General features: G+C 41.8%; 1 protein-coding gene across 2 annotated transcripts in view; it reads left to right on the top strand.

Moving 5' to 3' along the window:
* The window catches only part of ARHGEF26 (Rho guanine nucleotide exchange factor 26), a 116207-nt gene that overhangs the window by 79472 nt on the left and 12127 nt on the right, over window positions 1-24608 (top strand). For both annotated transcript variants that reach the window (XM_029940022.1, XM_029940021.1), the window contains exons 11-12: window positions 7251-7405; window positions 21836-22045. In XM_029940022.1, coding sequence (XP_029795882.1) covers window positions 7251-7405; window positions 21836-22045 — 365 coding nt within the window. The remainder of the gene's footprint in view (window positions 1-7250; window positions 7406-21835; window positions 22046-24608) is intronic.

Genomic DNA, 24608 nt, shown 5'->3' with positions numbered 1-24608 from the left:
TACACACCCCCACACACACTCAGTTATAATACCTTCTACAGAAATTTATAGCAATATCAAAACCCATCTTTCTCCCATCCCTCAAAATGAAACTCATTTCTTTTTCTGTAATTTGTTTTTAAGTATTTTAGAAAATATATCTAGACATCAAAAGTTTAATTTCCCCCCCCCTTTTAAAATTTATTTATGTACTTTGAGAGAGACAGAGCGAGTGGGGGAGTGACATAGAGAGAGGGGCGGGGAGGGGGAATCCCAGGTTTGAAGGGCTCGAACTCACAAACCCTGAGAACATGACCTGAGCTGAAACCAAGAGTTGGATGCTTAACCCACTGAGCCACCCAGGTGCCCCCTCTTCTTTTTAAAGATTATAAATCCCTAATCAGTTTGATTTTTAAAGATGATAAATCCTTTCCCTAACCATTTTTTTCTTCACTGAAAATCAGTTGGCTTAAGATACCTTTTTAGAAAATTATTTTTAATGTTTATTTTTGAGAGAGAGAGAGAGAAAGAGAGACAGAGTATGAGAAAGGAAAGGGCAGAGAGAGAGAGAGACAGACAGACAGAATCAGAAGCAGGCTCCAGGCTCCAAGCTGTCAGAGCCTGATGTAGGGCTCGAACTCATAAACTGCGAGATCACTACCTGAGCTGAAGTCAGATGCTTAACTGACTGAGCCACCCAGGTGTCCCAGTTGGCTTATGATATCTTTAAGCTCTATTTCTCTAGAACCCAAAATTATTTGTTATTGAAAAATGCGTACCTAAGGGTCCTTAAAAATAAGTGATTAACATCAATTGAGTTCATGAATTTAGGTTGTTTTCTTTTGATTCAATGCTCAAAATTATTTGCAAGCCTAAAGGAAGATATTCTGTGTGTAGATTTATAATGAGGTACTTAATTCAGATCACTTAGAAGTACTAATAAAATTTTAGGATCTTATTTCCACAACACTTTATGGACAACAATGGACATTTTTATTCAATTCATTTTATTTTGTTTTTTAATAAAAACATTTTTTATGTTTATTTTTTGGGGGGAGGGGAGGAGCAAAAAGAGAGGGAGACACAGAATTCAAAGCAGCCTCCAGGTTCTGAGCTGTCAGCACAGAGCCCAACACGGACCTGGGAACCACAAGATCATGACCTGAGCCAATGTCGGCCAATTTAACCGACAGCCACACAGGCGCCCCTCAGTTCATTTTAAAGATGAGAAGATGGGGGCGCCTGGGTGGCTCAGTCAGTTAAGCATCCAGCTTCGACTCAGGTCATGATCTTATAGTTCGTGGGTTCGAGCCCCGTGTCAGGCTCTGTGCTGACAACTAGCTCAGAGCCTGGAGCCTGCTTCAGATTCTGTGTCTCCCTCTCTCTCTGACCCTGCCCTGCTCGTGCTCTCTCTCTCTCTCAAAAATAAATAAAAGATATTTAAAAAAAAGCAAAAAAAAAAAAAAGATGAGAAGATGGATATTGGAAGAAGTTCAGTGATTTGTCCAAGCACATACATGTTTCATCAAATTTTGTGGGCACTTTCTTTGTGGAAGGCAGTGAGAAAACCAAAACATGATCCCTTCCCCCAAGGACCTAACAGTCTAATAGGAGAATACAGAGGAGTCCGCAAAGCCTGCAACTGTCACAGTAGATGGAAGACAATTGAGACAATCTGGTTTTTTTTTTTAATTATGTTTATTGTTTTTAGAAGTTAGTAATTCATCACTTACATACAACACCCAGTGCTCATCACAGTAAGTGCCCTCCTTAATGCCCATCACTATTTGGCCCATCCCTCTGCCCACCTCCCATCCAGAAATCCTCGTTTGTTCTCTATAGTTAAGAGTCTGCTTTATGGCTTGCCCTCTGTCTGTCTGTCTGTCTGTCTCTCTCTCTCTTTTTCTTGAGAACACTCGGTGGGAAGAGGGTGGTCAACCCTACCTGTGAGGTGTAGGGGAGCACAGCGCTGTAGCAGCCAGGCAAAGCTTCATCCCAGAGCTGTGTTTGAGCTGAATCTTGAAAGGCAAGCTAGGAAGGGGCTTCTAGAAGTAGAGTAGGAGCAGATGCACAGGGCATGACTTCAGCTGCTGTAGTCTGGCAACTGTAGGCGTCCACTGTGGGTAGGCATGAGGTGCAGGGGAGCCAGAGCAGTCAACAGTGGCTCATGTAGAGCCTTATGTGCCAAGAGGAGCAGCTGAGCAAGGTCACTTGGGAGCCAGTGCAAAGTTCTAGGCAGGGAAGTGACATTTTAGCAACATGGGAAAGTCTTTCTGATTTTATTCCAAATCCAAAAGTCATTGTTTTTTAATGTTTATTTATTTGTTTTGGAGGTGGCGGGGGCAGAGAGAGAGAGAGGGAGACAGAGAATCCCAAGCAGGCTCCACTCTGTCAGCACAGAGCCTGATGAGAGGCTCAAACTCATAAACTGTGAGATCGTGCCCTGAGCCAAAATCAAGAGTCAGTCACTTAACCGACTGAGTCACCCAGGTGCCCCCCAAATCCAGAAGTCATTAAAAAAATTGCTAAGTTCAGTGCGCCTGGGTGGCTCAGTTGGTTAAGTGTCCGACTTCACTTCAGCTCATGATCTCATGGTTTGTGGGTTTGAGCCCCGCGTCAGGCTCTGTGCTAACAGCTCAGAGACTAGAGCCTGCTGTGATTCTGTGTCTCCCTCTCTCTGCCACTCTCCTGCTCATGCTCTGTCTCTCCCTATCTCAAAAATAAAGCATTAAAAAATGTTCTCTTTAAAAAAAATTAAGTTCATTTATATAAAAAATTTTAATAATTTCTCTATAAAGGGCAAAAATAAAAGACAAAGTGAAAAGAGAAATAGCAAACTGGAAAAATATTTGCAACTCACATATTAGACAGTAGGTTAATATTTTCAACATATAAACTCAAAGGAAGATGGGGCGCTTGGGTGGCTTAGTTGATTAAGCATCTGACTTCATCTCAGGTCAAGATCTCCAGGTTCATGGTTTTGAGCCCCACATCTGTCTCTGTAATGACGGCTCAGAGCCTGGAGCTGCTCCAGATGCTGTGTCTCCCTCTCTCTCTGCTCCTTCCCTGCTCGCACTCTGTCTCTCACTCAAAAATAAACATTAGAAAAATTTTTTTAAAAGATAAGGAAATAAAACCCTTTATAAAATTACAGTTCAGGAAACACTACCACCTACGAGCTGTATGAACTTGGGTCTTGCTTTATGTCTCAATTTTCTGAACGTTACAGGGGGACTGATAATAATACTTGCCCTCAGAGTTCTTGTGAGGATAAAATTAATTACTAGATGTAAAGGACTTGAAACAGATCTGATTCATAGGAAACAAGAAGTAAATATCATTCAGATTCTTGGTCGGAATAGTGTCATGGGCCTGGTGGACATGTTACAGTTGAAGAGTGAATAAGATGTCAGACTGTTTAAAACGGATTTGACTTTTCATCCAAGAACCTTGGTGGAAGGAAGGGGCGTGACCCTTATAGAGAAAAAGTTGGTCACCAGACTGAGATCAGAGACCAGTTGGTGCCTCAGATCCAGTGTGTTTTCTGCGAGACCACAGCTTACTCTGAACGTTGAGTGCCCAGAGTGGAAGAGGATTACTTTTTGGCTTGTCATGGAAAGCTTAGCCTTATAAATCAGGACATGGGGAAGCAGAGCATTGCCGGGCTACCCCGTGAGCCGTAAGTTCAGAGTATGCGTGGGATGGTGGTGTACTGGCAGGTGGATGGGTTTGCTGGTCGTTGTTTGGGGGCCTTGCTAATAAGTAGAAGTCCAAGATAGAGCAGACAAAATGAACTCTAAGGTATTAAAAAGAGCATAAGAGACTCTTAAATACAGAGAGCAAACAGGGTTGCTGGAGGGCAGGTGGATGGGATGATGAGCTAAATGGGTGGGCGAGAGGCCTCATCAAGGAGGCCGTTTGCTGGGATGAGCCTCGAGAGTTGTATGTAGGTGATGCCTCGTTAACTTCTACTCCTGAAACCAGTACTACACTATATGTGGACTAACTTGGATTTAAATAGAATTTAAAACATACTTATTATTTATAAAAGTCTTTGCACTAAAGAAGACAGTTTGATGGTTTTTCAAAAAGTTAAACATAGGATTACCATATGACCCAGTGATTCCATTCCTAGGTATATACTCAAAATAGTTGCAGACAGTCGTTCAAATGAAAACTTGTACGTGAATGTTCACCACATTATTCATAATAGCCAAAAAAGTGAAAACAACCGAAATGTCTATCAACAACATAGGTGAATCGATAAATAAAATGCATATTCATACAATGAAATAATGTTTAACCATAAAAAAGGGGCTAAAGTTTTGATACATGCTACCACATGGATGAATCTCAGACTTGAAAGTCCTGTACTATATAATTCTGTTGATGTGAAATGTTCAGAACAGGCAAATGTATAGAGTTAGAAGGTGGGTGAATGAGCTGCGTGTGGCAAGGCAGAATGGAGAGTAACTGCTTATTGCATATGGGGTTTCTTTTTTTAATCTTTTTTAAAAAATATTTGTTTATTTTGGGGAGAAAGAGTGTGGGGGAGGGGCAGAGAGAGAGGGAGACACAGAATCTGAAGTAGGCTCTAGGCTCTGAGTTGTCAGCAGAGCCTGATGCGGGACTTGAACTCACAAGTGAGATCATGACCTGAGCTGAAGTCAGATGCTCAACCGCCTGACCACCCAGGTGCCCCTGGGGATTCTTTTTAGGGTAATGAAAATGTCCTGGAATTAGGTAGTGATGATCATTGCACTGCATTGTGAATGTACTAAAAATCACTGGGTTATATATACACTTTAAAATCATTAGATGATTGATTTTATCTGAACTAAAAAAAAAATGTATTCTTCAGTGATTCTTCTTTGTCTCACTGGCCCATAAAATTAGTTAAATTTTATGTTGAGACGAGGATGCTGCTAACACAAAAAATGAATGGAAAATTTTTCCTCCATAGGAATTATTTTAGTATTTTTTTAAGGATATATTTTTATTCATGAATTTCTTTTCCAGTGTTGGTTTTAGTCCGAGTTCTTAACTAGAGGACTTCATTTATTCTGACTTTGGATCGTTTGGATTCTTTTCTTTGGATCATTTAAATACTTTCTTTAAAAAAAAACGATCTGAGGGGCGTCTGGGTGCCTCAGTCCATTAAGCATCTGACAGGCTCGTGTCATGATCTCGCGGTTCATGAGTTTGAACCCCAGTTTGGGCTCTGTGCTGACAGCTCAGAGGCTAAGGCCTGCTTCGGATTCAGTGTCTCCCTCTTTCTGTGCCCCTCCCCTGCTCACACTCTCTGTCTCTGTCTCTTCTCTCTCTGTCTCTCAAAAAAAACCCAAAAAAGTATCTGAGTTTAATCTTCTAACAATAAATTTTGAAACAAAAGACATTTATAATATCATATTTTTATTTTCCAAAAAAGCATTGACCTCTTGAAAGTCACTGTGGATTTTGGATCTTTATTAGAAATTTATTTTTGCCTAGTGGAATATGAGGAATCCATAAAAATCGATCTGTTTTAAAAACAATGCAGTTTGGAAACCTTTCTTCTCCCATCTGCTAAACCAAGAACAGTGGTATGGTGCCATGCGCACTGGAACATGACCACAACGCTGTCCTTGGTTTATCGTTCAGGGCTACACGAAATAGCATGCTAGGACTGTGCTCACAGTAAGTGCGGCCCTTCCCAGGACCAAACCGGAAACGAGATCCCTTGTGGTGACCTCTTGGGTGTGCTGTGGGGTCCTCTGGAGTTATCTGAGCTTCTCTCTGTCTGTCTTCACCCTTTTAAGTCCCAACCATCCCAGTGCGATGATTGTTTGAGTTGAAATTTGGGGACTGGCAGCTCCATGAGCTTCCCTTAATAGCCAGCTTTGAACGTTTGAGGTCAGCCATAATCTTTCATCTTCCTTTTAAACCTTCAGGAAAATAGTATATAATTGATGAGCAACCTTCTTATGAAAGTCCCTTTATAAAAGTAAAAAAAAATGTATGAAATCCTTTCTTAGCTTTCTTATTTCCTCTCTAGTATCTTCAATTTCCTCTAGCTATTTTTAATCACTGTTCCCTGAAAAGGATGACATTTGGTTGCACCATACTGCTGTGGTTATGTTTGTGGGTCCAAGAACTCTTGCTTATTCTATAGGTACAGGTTCTTTTTATAATCAGATTTTTGGCAGTAAGCATTTCTGGTAACTTTAAAAAGAAAAAAAAAAAAGCACCCAAGGGTAAGGATTATTCTGTGGCATTATGGCTTTGAGAGTTTCCAGTTGGAAACTAGGTGCTAGATAAAGAAAAAGCAGTATGTAATCCTTGGATAGAGCCTTTTCTATGAGATTAAGATGGATTATTTTGGAAGAGCATTGTTTTCACAGCCAGAAAGTGGCAGGATGCCTTCAGGGATGAATTTCCGTGAGGAAAACTGCTATAAACTTAAGAACCTTGTCTCCAGAATATGGATGGCTAAGTAGATTAATCAGTAGACAAAACGTAGTTTGTGGGGAGTTTTCCTTTTTAAATACAGTTTTTTGTTTATAATTTTTTAATGTTTATTTTTGAGAGAGATACAGAGACAATTTTTATTTATTATTTTCTTTATTTAAAAGAATTGTTAAAATTTTTACTTATTTTTGAGAGAGAGAGAAACACAAGCTGTGGAAAGGGAGAGAGAAAGAGAGAGAGAGACAGAGAATCTGAAGCAATCTCTGAGCTATGAGTGAAAAGCCCAATGCAGGGCTTGAACCCACGAACCGGGAAATCAGGACTGGTGTCGAAGTTGGATGCTCAACCAGCTGAGCCACCCAGGCGCCACCCTGAATAAAGTCTTTTTAGTTCATATAATGAATGCAGACCTTTTTCATTTCTTGTTAACTACAATAATCGTATATTCAGATTCTGATATATGGCAGTTGATACTGATAGATTTCATTTTGAGGCTTTTCAGTTTTAAGGGACTCCTTATCAGTCTTCCTTTTCAGATGAGAATTAATGGAAGGATAATAATTTTTGGCTGAGTCAATATTTTCTCATTGAGTTTTAGTTATTATAAGGTGTTAGTAGTTTTTTATATTGGAAAATAATTGTATTTTTCATTTTCTCTTGAAGAATGTACTGTACTTCTCTAATATGTTTCACTATTATGTACTTATCAAATAATGATATATACATGAAATGTATTTGTTTCTCTGTGAGATTTTGTTTTCCCTTCTGTAATCTTAAAAGGACTTTAATTTGGCTTCATACACTGAGGGTTTCTCGTTCTGCAGCCTTTTCCTCTGGTCTCCTCTTCCCGGTGGCTGGTGAAAAGAGGTGAATTGACAGCGTACGTGGAGGATACTGTGCTCTTCTCGAGAAGGACATCTAAGCAGCAGGTCTACTTCTTCCTCTTTAACGACGTGCTCATTATCACCAAGAAGAAGAGGTAAGCCTGCTTGGGGGGCTGCTGGCTGCACGTCCAGCGTCCGGGCTCCGTAATTCAAATGCCTTATAGGGGCGACTGTCCTTTGAAAGCTGTGATGTTAGCCCTATAGTTTCTACCTGTGCGACCATGAATGAAACCACATTTCATTTTCTGTAAATAACACCCACAGTCAAGACCCGAATCGCCATCATCATCCCAGCCAACCTCTGTTGAGCTCCTGGAGCGCGCAAGCCACTGTTCTGAGCGTTTTACACACTTCTATCACTGGATTCTCCCAAGGTCCCTGGGGAGGGAGCACTGTTATTTTTTTTCCCCCGTCAGCATTTTTCAAACTTCTTCTGCCATAGAACGGTCGTATAAAACAGATCCGAGGAGCCCCACTTCAGAACAGGCTGGGATGCAATGCTGGTGTTTGCAACTTAGTTTAAAATCCACTGCTCTTAATGCTTGCTGGTCTAGAAAGTCTCCCTGTGACTGGGAAAAACGACAGCAGTACACCAGTACTTCCTTCTGAAGGGACTAAAGGAAATCATTTGGAAGAGAGTTCCTCTTTTCTTCGGACTTCTGGTTGTACATTCATGTTCCTTGGTAGGAAGACCTCCAGGAGGCATGCCCTGCAAACTTTTTTTTTTACTACTTTTTGTTTTAACTATCCTTACTTAAAACGCACACACAGCTACTCCCCTCAACTCTGTCTTTAGGGAACATTCTTCATCACGTGTGCTCAATGTTTGGAAGGTTGTCAAGTATTTTTCTACTGGTCCTTCATAAATGTTCTATCTTTTCTAGAATATGAACTTAGAGGAAAAAATGTCTGTGGCATTTTTCCACATAGGAAGACCATGATAGTGGGCTGAATTAATGGCATTTAATAGCAGTACGGGCAGTTCATGGGGTCTAGTTTAGATAAAGTGAAGAAGAGAATCATGGTAACAGGCTTCTGTGAATACATAAAATAAATGTACAGATTTATCAAGAGATAGTTAAGTCCTACTTCTGAGTTGCTGACATTTTAGCTTGAAAATTCAAACCAAATCAAAACAGAGTTTGGGCTTTCCTTTTTGTTCCTTTTAATCAGACTGCACTATGAATTATATCACTCGCTTGGCTATCTAGCTGAGGTGAAGACTGTGAAAAACCATCCTACGACTATGATAAATACTTGAAGATGCTGACAGCTGTTTTCCATATTTAGGAAAATAGTGTTTCCATAACTTCAAGAAGAAATGACTTCTCTTACCCAGGGCAGTTTAAATAGTTCTAATGGCTAAGTAGGTTTTTATAAATAAAAATTGGAGAGGGATTATAATTTTGGATTTTTAGGTTTTGTTGTTATCCTCTGAGACAGCATGTTTCTTTGGGCTTTCTTTGAAATGTGTTGTCATAGGGGAAAGTAGTTATAAATGACTCTTCAAATGCCATTGCTCTAGACTTTTAACATCTTCCAGCTGTTGAAATATTTGTTCTGTCTCAATGGACCAAAAGCTCTAGCTAAACTTTCCATTTTAATGATAAAATATACATTGACAGTATGAAGCCAATTTTAAATATAAACATAGCTTTGATAATGAGGTCTTCAGTGACTTGATGAAAATATTAAGGGTATTTAAACCAATATAGTACAAATGTTAAAAAAAATTTTTTTTTTAAAGGGGGCACCTGGGTGGCTCGGTTAAGCATCTGATTTCGGCTCATGTCATGATCTCGTGGTTTGTGAGTTCAAGCCCCGCATCGGGCTCTGTGCTGACAGCCTGGAGCCTTTCAGATGTTATGTCTCCCTCTCTCTCTCTCTGCTCCCCCCCCCCACTCATGCTCTGTCTCTATCTGTCTCTCAAAAATGAATAAACATTAAAAATAATAAACCAGTATAGTACAACTTTTATTCTCGAACTTGAATAAAACTACCCAATAAAGGCAGATCTTTGAACTTAAGAAATAAGGTCTATACTATTCTACTTAGCAGTGTCCTTTGCCCTCCACAGCAGAGTTTGCCATTACCGCATAAGGAATGTCGCTTTCCTAGCACTCTCTCATTTATTTGCTCAGGTATGTTCAAACTTGTATTAGTGGTAAATGAAAGAACAAAACCTTCATTGCCAGGGAAGAGGCCAACCTTGGTAGCTAACTTTGCCTTTACCCAAGCTGAGATTTCTTTTGCCCTTACCAGTTAGCTCATCATATTTCTAAGGTGCTCTTGACAAGGAGAATAGCATTGGAGGCTCAGGTTGTTTATGACCTGAATACTAGTGAGGGCGACAAGCAGACCACAGAGACGTGATAAACAGGCTTGGTTAAAAATGTACAGTATGCGCGGCCGTATTTACACTGTTGCTTCAAGAAAGCAAGTGCAAATGCTTCGCATGCCAGAGGCAGCAGCCAAGGAGATACGACAGCTTTGAAGAAGGCAATAATTTAGGCTTGGCTACAAGGTACAGATAAAGGATAATTACCTGTGCCAGCTCTGTAGGACCGACGCAGCCACCCGCTGCCTAATTGTGATTCCAGGGTTCAGCCAAGGGGGTTAGCTGCTGCGGCTCCAGTGGGTTTCAGCTTCAGGGAGGCTCCTGGCTACCGGGGGAGCCTGCTTGGAGGGCGGTTCCTCCTCCTCCTCCTCCTCCTCCTCCTCTGACCCAGTCTGGCAGATGGTTTATGCTGAGCACGTTCCACAGCCTGCTAGGTGTGTGGCCGCCGCCTCCTCACACTGTGTGTTAGTGCTAGCGCTTGCAGAGCACTTAGTGACGGTGAGGCTGTCTTCTAGCTCAGGGATTTTCTCCTGTCTTAGCATATCAGAGAAAGTTTATGGGGTACCTGGGTGGCTTAGTGGGTTAAGTGCGTCCGACTCTTGATTTCAGCTCGGGTCAGAATCTTGCGGTTCATGGGTTTGAGCCCCGCATCGGGCTCTGTGCTGACAGCACGGAGTCTGCTTGGGATTCTCTGTTTCCCTCTCTCTCTGCCCCTCCCCTGCTTGTGCTCTCTGTCTCTCAAAAATAAGTAAATAAACATTAAAAACAGAAGAGAATATCAGAGGAAGGTGAAAGTCTCCATTAACCCTGGGCTGCTGTGCATTTCACTGCATTAATGTTCTACCAGAGTTCTGCGGGATCAGTGACCAGTTAGGCTCTTCTGGATGAGAAAGTGAATTCTTTGGTAGTTGAAGCTTTGACTGCGGGGTATGTGGGTATTCTAGAGCAGAGTTCTCGAGTCGGTGCTGTTGAGGACGGACAGTTCTTGTCGTGGGGGCTGCCCTGTGCTTTGGAGGCTGTTTTAGCAGCATCCCTGGCTTCTCCTCACTAGTAGCACCCCCTTCCCGGTGGTGACAACTAAAAAGGTCTCCAGACATGGTATGTCCCTAAGGTGCCAGATTGCCCCCAGTGGCGAACCACTAGTCCCACAGTCATGGCAGATAGTCAACCAGCTCTGCCTTCAGAGTAGTGAGTGTGCAAACCCACAAGACCTGATTCGGCAGGGACAGTAATATCGTAAGAAAGCAGAGGAATGCCCTGTTGTACTCACAGATTAATGAATAGTAAGTTATGTGTGCCTCGTAATACCTTATTTATGATGATCCTTTAGAGTATATGGACTATACTCATGAACAACCTTCAGGACTAAGTAACTGTAGTCTCTGGTTTTGAAATGTGAAAACTGAATCTAAGACCTAAGAAGGTTCAAATTCTCCGAAGCTACATTTTGTGAGGTAGTTAACTACCTAATTTTTGTTCAGTGCCTTATATCTGGCTTCAGTCCCCCAGTTTCTTCTGAAACAAAATGCAGATCCCTCTGTGTTCATTTTTATCAGCTGTGGTAGCAAAGCATCACAAACTGGGTGGCTTAAGACCATAGTAATGGATCGTGTCACAGTTCTGGGTCAGTGGTCCAAGATAAAACTACTTGCAGGGTTGTGCCCTCTCCGGTCTCTGCAGAGAATCCTGCCTCACCTCCTGCAGCTCCCGGAGGCCCTGGGATTCCTTGGCTTACAGTAGCGTAGCTTCAGTCTCTGCCTCTGTCTTCATACTGCCTTCTTCCCTCCATGTCTCAGTGTGTCTCTCGAAATCTCTCTCTCCTTATAAGGACACCAGTTACTGGATTTAGGGCCTACTCTGCTCCAGGATGATCTCATCCTAACTCGATTACATATGCAGAGACCTTACTTCTAAATAAGGTCACGTGTACAGGTCCCAGGGGCTAGACTTTTCGAGGACACAATCTAGCTCTCTACATTGCCCCAGGCCATCACCACTGTTGAATTGTGATTATAGTCAAATGATGAATAAATGTGCGCTAATGTCTTAAGCCAGTTCTAGAACACACCTTTTTTAAATTTAAACATTGGCCAATGATGCCATTTCTCATAATTTTGGAATGTCATCATGGTCACGTGACTTGAGCACTTCTATTTCGAGAGCTCATAGGTTACCTTCATCCACATGATCTTCCTCAAACCTGCTTCTTGTCCAGAGCCTCTCCCCTCCTTTGTTGAAGCCACAGCCCGGCAGCAGGTGTTCCTCAGGAAACCCGAGAGACAGCTTGGGCTCCTTGTCCGCATTGTGCTCCTCTGTCCAGCCAACACCGACCTCGTAAACAGCCCGTGAAATTGCTTTTCTCCTCTCACGGAGAGGAGAAATTGCTTTTCTCCTGCCCTTGTGGAGCCGTCTTGTTGACCTGTGAGGCACCCGAACTGGAGTCAAGCCACGTCCTCTGTCCACAGCCAGAGTATGCTTCTTAGTTTTTCATTTCATCTTATTTTTTTAAATAGGGTATATGGTTTTTAAAAGACACATCTCCTCAGTTCAGCCCTTGCAGATGAGCCTTCTGTGGCCTTACCTTGCACTTAGCCTCACTGAACCGTTTTCCTAGCCACCAGGACCTGGCACATGTTTCTTCTTTTGCCTGAATTCTCTCCCTCCCCACTGATCACTCCACCCAAGACTTCCTAGGCAAAACCCTTTTTATTCTTCTTTTTTTTTTTTAAATGTTTCTATTTATTTTTGAGAGAGAGAGAGAGAGAAAGAGAGACAGCATGAGCAGGGGAGGGTCAGAAAGAGAAGGAGTCACAGGATCTGAAGACAGGCTCCAGGCTCTGAGCTAACTGTCAGCACAGAGCCCAGTGGGGGGCTTGAACTCATGAACTGTGAGATCATGGCCTGAGTCAAAGTCGGACCTCAACCGACTAGCCACCCAGGCGCCTCATGCCCTTTTTATTCTTTAAGTCTTCAATTAATTGTCACACCCCCTGGGAGTTGTGACCCAGTCCCCTGGAGTGGGTTCAGTTCTGCTGCTTTATGGGCCCATAAACCCTGTACTCTCTCTGTGGTAACCATTGTGTTACTGTGTGTTCATGTCTGTCTTGTTGACCTTTGAATCCTCAGTGCGTAGCCCAGCACCTGGCCCATAATGATCATTTATAAATATCTGTTAAATTGGAAGCAGTTGTATTAATATAAACGGTTTGAATGAATGTATTACTCAATGGGCAGACCCCTGCATTCCATCCCCAAGCTAAAATTGCTTTGAATTTTCATTTTTTTAAATTTCATTTTTGAGAGACAGAGACAAATTGTGGGTAGGGGGAGGGGCAGAGAGAGACGGAGACACAGAATCTGAAGCAGGCTCCAGGCTCTGAGCTGTCAGCACAGAGCCCGATGTGGGTCTTGAACTCACGGACTGTGAGATCATGACCTGAGCCGAAATCAGATGCTTAACCAACTGAGCCACCCAGGCATCACTGAATTCTCCCTTATTTTTAAAAGATGTGAGTTTTGTGTTCTGCTCCATTATAGATTCCTATTTATGTATTTGTATATTTATATATTTATGTATGTATGTATTTATTTAATTTTAGAGAAGCGGGTGATGCCTCGGTGGCTCAGTCATTTAAGCGCCTGAGTTCAGCTCAGGTCCTGATCTTGCGGTCTATGAATTCGAGCCCCATGTCGAGCTCAGTGCTGACAACTCAGAGCCTGAAGCCTGCTTCAGATTCTGTGCCTCCCTCTCTCTCTTTCTGCCTCTTCCCTGCTTATGCTCTCTCTCTCAAAAATAAACCCTAAAAAACAAGTTGACAGAGAGTGTGTGTGAGCGGGGAAGAGAGGCAGACAAAGCGGGGGAGAGAGAGAGATCTTAAGCCTGACACAGGGCTCAATCCCATGACCCTGAGATCATGACCTGAGCTGAAATCAAGTGTCAGATGCCCAACAGACTGCCCAACCCACGTGCCCCATTATATATTAATTCTTAATAAACTTTGGCAAAAACAAATCGGGACCTTTGTTATGTAGTTTTTTATGGCTCTAGAGTTTTACCTATAACCCAATAAAGCCACATAACCTCAATTTCAGAAGAACATTTAGGACTGTATTTGCAAAACTACTCTCTAGAGGAAGTGTTTTCAGGCCTGCTTTTATCTTACTATCGTATCGATTAATGTTTTGAGCAAAAGTAAAAGTATAGTCATACCAAAGGGTTTAAGTAATAAAACTGTTGAATTATCGGGCGCGCGTGCACACACACACACACACACACACACACACACACACACCCCACAAGAAGTCAGGTGAGCTCGGCACACCCTGCATACTCCATTTCTCTTTGAAGATTCACTGTTGGGTCACTTAGGAAAGTTTATTGTTACATGTAACAGAATCCTCAAATAACAGTGGCTCAAACACCAAAGACATTTACTTCTTCTCTCGGCAAACATGTGATTAAGTGGAGGCAGCCTGGGTCAGGGTCATGAGTAACCCAGGCCTTGTCCCTTCTTCACTTGCACGCCCTGAGCCCTGGTCACTTTTCAGTGGCTTTTGTGGGTCCAAGCATCATGGTTCCATTCAGAGACCTGGCAGGGGGCAAGGCTGAGAAACAGCTCTTTCCTCAAGTGGCTTTTCTTTTTATCAGCAGAAGAAAACCTTTCCTAGACAGTGCCCAGGAGACTTCTTAGGTTTCATGGGTCAGTCTTGGGTCACAAGACTTGTCATCATTATAAGAGACGCTGAGAGAGCCAGCACAAGACAAGGGGCACAAGAGAGCCATAACTGTCTAGGTTCAGCCACGCTGCACCCCCTGAGGCTAGACAGAGCGGGACCCGGTAGACAAGCAGGGGAGGCCGGCAGCTGATTAGATGACCGACAGTTCCAGCCACACCATGAAATTTTCTTTTCTACGGAACACTAACGTACAAGTAGTTTTGGAAATAGGAAGAGCTCTGTAAAACAGCCAATGCCTTGCCTTTTGGATAAATGCAGGAAGGGGGTGGGGCATTAGTTCAAAGAAGCCAGAAGTGATTGAATATTTAGAACCCACTTCCTTTTGGCCGGTGTTAGTCACCCAGCTGTGGTTCTCGTGAGTATCCTGTTGGTGGTACGTTTTTGTTCCCACCAGCCCAGATGTGTCCTCTAGCACGTTTGAGGCACACTGATATATGGGCGGGGTCTGGGTGTCTGGCACAACACTGATAGAGTACAGAAATCTAGTCTCGTCTTGTTATCTAGAACAAGAAAGTGTAGTTCGTGTTTTCCTTCTTCGCAAGTTCTCTACCCACAGATGATCCAGCCATATGTTTTCAGGTATTCCTTACGGTTGGATAAGTTGTAATAGTAATGCTGATGACAAGAACCTATTTTTAGAACATACACAGTGCTCAGAGTGCATAGGCAACATACCATTGAGTTGCTATAGCAACCTAGTAGTAGTAGTATTTCCACTTACGGCTGTGGACACTGAGGCAGAGAGAGTCTCTTTTTCAAGGTCTCTCAGCAAAGCTAGGATTCTAATCTGAGTCTCTGACTCCAAAGCCTCCTCTCTAAATAATTTCTTTATGTTCATTAGGTTTTAACTTCATCATTCTAGAATATTTTCACCTTTCCCCAGCCTGTAATGTTATTGGGGAAATATAGCCTAGAAATGTGCACCTTTTTTGTTTTAGAAACACCCTTACTGATCTTAGGAAATTAGAGCTGGTACCAAATCTGCATTTGCAAGCTTTGCTCTGCCTTTAGTTAATCTAGCATCAGAGCATAGGGAAGAGAGTTTCCTTTTCATAACATTTCCTTCCTGAAGACTTTTAAGGCAGTAGGTTCCCATTTCCTGATTCCACAAATGTTACATATATTGACATAACTTGAACTCTAAGACAATTACAAATCCTCAGGGTTTAAAGAAGGATTTTCTGTAATTGATTACTACCAGATCATTATCCACAAGGTCAGGGACTTAGGTTAGAACTTGAGTTTTCTCAAGCAGTTTAAATGCCTGGTGGCTTGAAGCTACACAGGCTCCCTGGAAACTCCATTCTGAGTTTTTCGATTTTGAAGGCTTTCCTATTATAGAAAGCTCAAGTCACTTAACATGGTCTCTCATCCTCTGAAAAATAAATTTCTTCCTTGGGAAATTAACTTTTAAGAGAATCTTGGTTAAAGGAAAGGCCATAAGACAGTCTTAGTCAAAGCACTTTATTTCTGGAGCATAACACTTGGTTATTTCTGACCACTAGTGGTATCAGGTTTAAATTCAAGATGGTGAGATGGGATAGGAAAGACATGAGAGCCCCGATGCTTTCTTTCTCGGCTTTTTTTCTCTGGCCACCCTACCTACCCTTTATTCCTCTGATGTCATGAGTCACTTGGGTATCACCTCCTCTCCTTTGTAGGAAGAGTTGCCCTTGCTGTTGGATGTTGAAAGCTGTGGTGACTGGGAAGCACAACGTCAGTGTCTGCAGTTGGGCAGAGCTGGGCTCATCCTGGCCATGTGACCTTGGGCAAGTTACTGTTCATCTTTTAGATGCTCAGTATTTTCATCTGTAAAATGGGTCTAACAGTTCATCTTCTTGATGGAATGTGTGAGAATTAAATGAGACCATGCACATAAAGAAGACAGCAAATAGTCCCTGCTAAATGACTGATACATGCTGAGTATCATTATTATTCCTAGTAATTGTATTTCTCTCTAAGGATCTTGGTACAAATTAAGTTATTGCCCTTCTGCTTCTAGATTATTTTAGTTTTAAAAAATGGGTTGAAACCTTTAGCCATTGCTACACATCTGAAGGTTGCGGTTCACTGTAGAGTCAGACATGATTTATGGCCCCAGATATATGACCTTAGAAATACATGTGTTTAACTCCACGCCTCTCCCTCTCTGTTCATGTCAGGCGGCAAGGATAACCATTGGCCAGAGAGAACGCTTCAGGAAGGTGCTAACAGCCTCTCGGACCTGCCCCTCTCCTCTTTTCAGGGAGCATGGGCTCAGGGTCCTGGGTTGGGGAGTCTGGAGATCTGTGCTGAGAGGAATGAGGCCTTTCTAGTCCTGAGATGGGTCACCAGCCATGTTTTTTGGTGACTGTGAATCACAGCAGATCTTTATCTTACCAACAAATGTGGTCCTTACAACTCTCTGTTATATTCTGGACAGTGAAATAGGAAGCACGTGGCATGTTTGTTAGTCTTCAGAATTATTTTGAGGAACTTAACAAGTATGACTGACCTCAGTTTCTGGATAAATACCATACCTTGTTTTGTTGGAGTACTTGCCGCGTTATGAATTTCTTGAGATGGGTATTTAGTTCAAATTATGCTCAGTCCACTTGCTCATTTGCAAAGTGCATGCAATTATCAAGCCTTTAACAACATGTTAAGCAATTGAAATGCATGGTCTGTCAGGAAAATTAAAAATAATAGCTAACATCTACTGGCTGTGAGCCAGACATGACTGTAAGAGCTTTACTAGCAACATGGTAATAAATATGACTTACATTTACAAGTAATACATATATTACCACGTCACTTAGTTCTCACAATAATCCAAGGAGATTGGTATTGTTATCCCCATTTTACAGATGAGAAAGCTAAAACACCAAGAGGATCAGTAATGCGTTCAAGATCGTGAAGTGAGTAAGTGACAGAATGGGATTCTTACCAGAGTCACGTCTCTACTCTTCATCTGTTATGCTTTACTTCATTACTTTAAAGTTGTACATTTTTTCACTAAAATCTTGTTTGTATTAGTCTAAAACTAAGCTTTAAAATTTAGTGAAATCGATGTCAGTCATGTGACATGTTTCAGTCTCTTAAGTGAAAGTAAATTTCAGAGTAGGCCAATAGTCTCCTTTTCAGCAATGTTAACTAGTGTATTTTTATTCTGTTTAAGTGCAAGATCAGCTATGGGGATTTAGAAATCATGTTTTCAGAAGAGGAAGAGAAATGAATGGAAATTTTCACCAGAAGACTTCTTACACGTCTTAAAGGAAAGTAGGACGAATCTTTGATTTTACCAGACCTCACCCAGTCGTGTGAATCAGCACACTGGGAGAATGGCAGAGTCATTCTAAATCCCGAGAGAAAAGCAAGGGTGTAGGAGAGGATCTTGGAGAATGACCCAAAAGAAGGAAGACTTAGAAATGTCACAGAGGCATGAGAAGAGGAAGATAAGAGTTTCAGGATGTCACGGTACTCAATATCATCAAATTTTGTCGATGTCCAGAATAGTGGTGAAGTCCAGGTCACTGGATTTGGTGGGGTGCTGGGCCATGCTGGCCTTGGGGAGCAATTTCACTGGCATGTAGGCACAGGGTCTGAGAAAACGAAAATGCGGGCAGCGGCTAGCTCAGGAGACACTTGTCTTGCACCAGCAGATTCAAGTGAAGGTTTCTCAGGACAGGGCAACTGTGTGCACGTTTTAAACAAAGTCTCTGGAAAGGAAGCTACTGCATAGGTAAAAAATAGACATCACTATCTTGATGTATGCAGAAAATCGTGTTGTTTTGGATAATTCTTCGATAGCATCTTTTAAATTTAACGCTTTTATGAAAGGAAGGATTGGAGGTGCTGGTTGATTTCCATCTGTCAGATTTTGGCTATAAAAGAAAGTCTCAGAATAATGCCATGGTCAAATATGAGAAAACTCATATAAGGCTGAGGAGTGGTGGGTTGTGGGAATGCTGGCCTTCACAGTCCAACCCGTCCCCCTCGCTTCCCCCTTCCCCCATCACATCTTTCCTTTCGTATGTAGGGCTTTATCTTGATCAACTAGCCTATTCCCATTCCTGGTCATCCTTATTATGTCCTTAAAGTAAAAGGTTTGCTAATAAAGGTTAAGTTGGGAACTCTCCCTAAGGAATTTGCATGTTTAAAAGCACCCCCCACCTCTAATCAGAAGGCAAGCCCTGCTGGGTCTGTGTCCCGGAACCTGTTCTGTCACCACCTCTTCCTCAAAACGCTTAACGTACCCAGAGCGTGGGTCCAAGGAGATAATCCTGCTCACTGAATGAGATTGGGATCCTTTTTGTTTGTTTTCAGATATTTCTTCAGACGATCCAGTGTTATTTGTTGTCTAACCTGTCAATTCCCTACAGATTTGAAGTGTCACCTCTACCATGTCCTAAATTCCCAGGTGTGTTTGGGTCAGTTCGTGAACCCACGGCTCTGTTTCACCATCCATTTGTGCATGCATGCCCCAGGCCGGTCTTCGGATTACCGTAGTTTTACAGTATGCTTTTAATAGGTCATAAGGCTGGATGGCTTTCATTCTTTTCCATAATCCTTCTGACTATACTTACGTGTTTATTTTTTGTTTTATGATCAGCTTGCCTATTTTCATTCTTCACCGCATCCCAAAAATACCCTGTTTGTACTTTGTTGGGATATGATAAAGTTATATTGTAACTTAGAATTAAAGCCTCTATAATAACAAACGTGTCTGTCCATTCAAGCCTTCTTCTGAAGGATAGCAGAAACTTTTTTCATATAGCAGAAACCTGTTAGGTTTAATCCTAAATATTTTATGGGTTTTGTGGCTCTTAGAAATAAGATGACTTCTTCAATTACATTTTCTAACCAAGTGGCATACATAGGAAAGCTTGCCTTCTTTTCTTCCTTTTTTTTCTTTCTTCTTCTGTGTTTCTTCTTTCTTTCTCTCTTTCTTTCTGTCTTTCGTCTCAACACTACCACTTTTGTTGAATTCACTCTCACTTTGTAATATTTTTTCAGGCAATTTTGTCATCTGCAAATAATTAGTTGTCTGTACGGCCAGAAAAATTCCATTGTGCAAAAGTCACTTCAACTGTATCCTTAACATCCACAGACATGATCCCTTTATTATTCTTTAAGTTTTTCTTATGAAACACTAACATACCCATCATCCAGATATGGTAGATACTTTTTGCCATGTTACTGTCAGATCATTCCTTTTTAAACAAAAAAGCCCTGATGTGACACTGAGGACACATCCCCACCGTGTCCACTATCATCCCACCTTCCTCCTCCTCCTCCTCCCCAGAGTAACCCCTGTGCTAAGATTGGTGTCTCTCATCCTACACTCACTAAGGCATATGTGTATGTGTGGTGGTGATATTTAAACAATGTGCGCCTGCTGTATGCAGTTGTGAAATGTCCTGACTTATAAGCAATAAATAGAGGCCCATTATGAAAAATCCAAGCCTTTCTAGAAATTGATGGGACAGAAAGCTAAATGTGAACCATAATAATCTTTTTAAGAAAGCCACTATTCATGATAAGGCATGTCATCTTTTAACCCACACTGGTAGGTTGCGTATGGTAGGACCAAACACAGTTTGAACTGCTTAACAAAAGAATGCCTTCCTGAGGGAAGAATAATTGAGGTATGTATTTAGCATAAGATCCTGTTCTCTACTGATAGCTATCTGGTGAGATGAAGGGAAAGGAAGAGAAGAAAGAAAAAGCAACAAAAAAGGGAAGAAAAGAAAAAGGAAGAAAAAGGAAGGAAGGAAATGAAAGCATGGAATCTCAGCAGAGGTTACTAGGGCTTGAAGTCGATTTCTACAGAGAGACCATCACTGCACACGCAGAGCAGCAGACCTGTAGAGCGGTGCTCGCTGCAGCCGAGAGGGCCCTGCTGGCCCAGCGTGGGCCGCCTTGACGGGCAGCTGGCAACGTCGGAGCGCACGTAAGACAATCAGAGGAAGTCTACATGTAAACGTCTCCATGCAGGGAAAGGTGGTTTTTCCATTTGCCTTTTTCTGAGCAATTTAACTTCCTAATTACATGATCCAGATTGTTTCAGAGACTATGTAAACCATATGTTTGTTGAATGATAGAGACAAACATGGGGAAGTCTGATTAGCATCAACTTCCCTCAGGAAAGGGGTTTCTTCCCAGCCCCGCTTAGCCTGTGTTGTGCTCCCTGGAGGTGGGTGAGTAAGCGGAGGAGGGAAATCGGTTTGTAAATAGCTTCCCTCTGCCTTCGGCTTGGACACATATCTTAACACGGATTTTTCCTTTTGTATTAGCGTGAGAGGTGCCGACTGACGTGAGGAGAGTGAGTTTCATCCAGAGGTTAGCAGATTCAGAGGAGAAAGTGTGAGTGCTTTGAACCTTTATGTGATTGAGTGAGTGTGTATGTGTGAGTGAGCACAGATGTGCTAGCAAGAGGAAAGGGCTGTTTAGTTTTTGTTCCAGCAGGTTTGAATAATAGAGGGTGAGAATAAGTCATCCATTTACTGTTAAATGGAACACTTTTTTAATATAAGTGTTTTAAGAGTAGGGATGATGTTGTAAACAGTATTGTCTAATGAAGAAGTTTACAGGTCTAGGTGAAATAATGATATTGTATGATTGCTAATGAATCAGTTAACAATAACCAAGAGAAAATGTGTTTCCTTGTCCTATTGTGGATTCAAGAAGTCCAGAGAATGGGAAAAGTTCCCCGTTCAGGCAGATTCTGTGACACAGGTGTGCAGATGTGTAGAAACAGACACCTTGAGGTGAACTCACATAGCTGTAAAGTAGCCAGAGTTTATCTTCCAAACTGGACGTTGGAGAGGATAACAGGCATGAACTGGGCAGCAAGTCACCCTAGCTCTTAGTGTCATTGTAGCTGTCATTGCTTCAGAGAACAATTAAAAACTTAAAAAAAAATTTTTAATGTTTGTTTATTTTTGAGATAGAGTGCGAGCAGGAGAGGGGCAGAGAGAGGAGACACAGAATCCAAAGCAGGCTCCAGGCTCTGAGCTGTCAGCACGGAGCCTAATGAAACCCGCGACTGTGAGATCATAACCTGAGCTGATTCATCATCGGTATATATCGTTTGGATTTCAGTTCATATTTTAAAATAAACCATTCTTGGGGCCATTCTTGGAGCGCCTGGGTGGCTCTGTTGGTTAAGCATCCACCTTCGGCTCAGGTCATGATCTCACGGTTCATGAGTTCAAGCTGCACATAGGGCTCTGGGCTGACCGCTCAGAGCCTGGAGCCTGCTTCGGATTCTGTGTGCCCCTCTCTCTCTGCCCCTCCCTCACTCGTGCTCGGTGTCTCAAAAATAAATAGACAAAAAATTTTTTTATAAAATCATTCTTTCCCTGTCCTTCCTTCCTATCACCTTCTCCCCAAACGTGACTTGAAAACTGACAGTGTTACAGTCTTATCCACTGAGTTGTTGACATGTTCTTTCCCCTTTTCCTTCCAGTGAAGAAAGTTACAACGTCAACGATTATTCCTTAAGAGATCAGCTATTGGTGGAATCTTGTGACAATGAAGAGCTTAATTCTTCTCCGGGGAAGAACAGTTCCACAATGCTTTATTCAAGACAGAGCTCTGCCAGCCACCTCTTTACCCTGACAGTCCTTAGTAACCATGCGAGTGAGAAAGTGGAAATGCTGCTAGGGGCTGAGTCGCAGTAAGTATGGACAGGGACGGTTTCGGAATGACCTGGTGTCATTCTTCCGTAATTAATTGGCGTTGGTCTGAGACTCCCTAAAAACAGTGAACAGTAGCTCCTGTGTATATTTTGCTGAGCCTGTTATGCCCCACGCGCTGGGTCTAGGTGCTTCACGGAGAATCTCATCTTTTCATTGTGATCCTCTCAATATCTCGAGAGACGGGTGCTATTATTTACATCTTTGTGAATCTGGATGATGCATTGTGCTTTATATATATATATATATATATATATATATATATAAAATATATATGCATGGCTTTATATAAATAAATAAATAAATAAATATATATATAAGTATATATATATATATAAAACCATGCATATATATAATATATATAGGGAGTGCCTTAAAAATCACTTTATTTTAATCATTGATAAAAGATATGACCATGAGCCACGGGTAGTTGACACCTGGTAGTTTCAGTCTAGGCTGTAAGTTTTCCCAGACAGGGGAGTTGAGGCCATTTCGCAATCCCCTGCCTTCAGTTATAGACAGCAGAAAGCCTGATGATTTCTATCAAAAGAGATACTCAGTTTGGGGAAACATGAATGAATCTACTTTCCCATCAGCGTTCATGCAGACACGAGAGAGTCCTCTGCTGCCTGTGTCTGCTGGTGCACCACTAGTCCTGGCACAGTCCATGGGTGGACGAAGACAAGGGGGCTTAATTTTCAAGTCTACCCCAATGATTTTGGTCCATTTAGAGACAGTTGACCAATTAACTTGTTTGGAAACTGGAGACCTTCTCTTGAGACAGTCATCACCACGGGTGTTATGTTGGGTGGAACAGATGAGGCAAACGGCAAGTTCCCTCACCCTTTATTCTCAGGGATCACCCTACACGTACCTCCTGCCCAGATCTGCAAAGGGTCCCACGTAGTGTGATTAAAATTGATCAGCAGCTGGTGAATAACAACCCTGAGACTGTAGCAAAGTCTTAATGAGGTATCCCTACTTCTTAAGAGTATTTTGACAGTTTTCCTGGATCATTAAAGAGAGACATCAGAAAAAGATTAAAATCATAAAGCATCCATATATAACGTTTTCAATGGTCATTTCATATCTTTTTGGCACTAGAAGTAACTTTTCAAAGGCTAAAGAAAACCAAGAGGAACAGGTTGATGTAAAATCCATTTGAGATTTGAAAATTTGCCAAAGTAGGGCATTCCAAATGAACTAGAGTTAGAAGAAGGAGTAAAAAGGACCTTCATCTTCTGCATTAGTTTATGAAACAAAGAAATCCCTTTTCCTAAGGTCCCGGAGCCCTTCCATGAAATTCCCGAAGAACCCTGCAGCATTCCAGGCATACTCCTCTGGGGAGTGTGCTATTGCTGCTCTGTACGGGCGACCAGCATGAGACAGACTCAACACCAGGGCTCAGGAAGGCATTTCTTCAAATCTGAAAGTGATTAAACCTCTTGGCCGTTGAAGACAGACCTAGTCTTCCTCTGTGGAAGCCTCTCTTGAAAAGAGAATCTAGTGTATCAGAGCTTTGAGTCTTACATGGTTTTAAGGGTGAAAAGTCTTAAAGACTTTGGAGATTAGTGCTTGTCCAGTCATTCTAGAGAATTCTCAGAAACAGATTTTCACTCGTCAGTTTTAGTAATGGTAAAAGTGTTGCCGGTTTTGCTTTGTGTTTTCCTTTCCTCTATAAGGATTGTTTGTTCTATATTCAGGTCTTGCCAGCGTATCAGCAGAGCTTTTCCTGACTGTCTCTTTTCATAATTTATGTAACCTCCACCCCTTGTTTCTGAGATTATTCCTGCAAAGTAGGAAGTAAACAGACATGTCCAGTTCTTTTTATACCAAAGCTAGATCCTTTCCTGGGACATTCTGTAGCATTTGTTTACCATCTTGTCTTTTGATCTTGCCATGGACTGAATGGATATTCATTTCCTCAATCAGAAATGTTCTCAGAATATTGAGTTATGTCACCCGTAAATGGTATGAGCCATGGGTCTGACTCATATTTGTAGAACATTCCATAGGGGGCAGAGAGGCAGATGTCTCCTTGGGTACTTTCTCCTCCCTTCCACCACCAATTTAGTTACAGTTGAAAAGTAAATAAGTGGCATACAAGGCATAAAGCAGCATTGGTACTGAAAGAAAATCTGTTATAGCCAGGACATACTTTCCTTAAAAAACAAAACAAAACAAAAAAACAAAAAGAAAACAATCGACTGTTTAAAAGTCTAGCAAATTATTATATGCCATGTTGGAAAAAGTATAGGTCAGCCCTGGGCCGAACTGGTTTTGAGCAGTCAGTTTTTTTTGGTCTACATAGAATATTTTCTTTGCTCTTAAGATTTGCAAAATGTAGAGGTGAATATATGTTTTTGAAATTTCTTCTTTTTTATGTGTGATTAAGATGGCCTGTTAGCAAACTGGTTGAGAACCAGGTTTTCACTACCATTCTGGCCTTTTAATATCTACAGTTCTTTAGACGAGTTACTAATGTCCTTTGGCTACTTATTCTTTGGTTTGAAAAAGGAGGAGGATCATCCCTAAATATTTACC

Source organism: Suricata suricatta, chromosome 5, assembly GCF_006229205.1.
Source record: "Suricata suricatta isolate VVHF042 chromosome 5, meerkat_22Aug2017_6uvM2_HiC, whole genome shotgun sequence".
In the NCBI taxonomy this organism is placed as follows: Eukaryota; Metazoa; Chordata; class Mammalia; order Carnivora; family Herpestidae; genus Suricata; species Suricata suricatta.
This window is presented reverse-complemented; position numbering and strand designations above follow the sequence as displayed.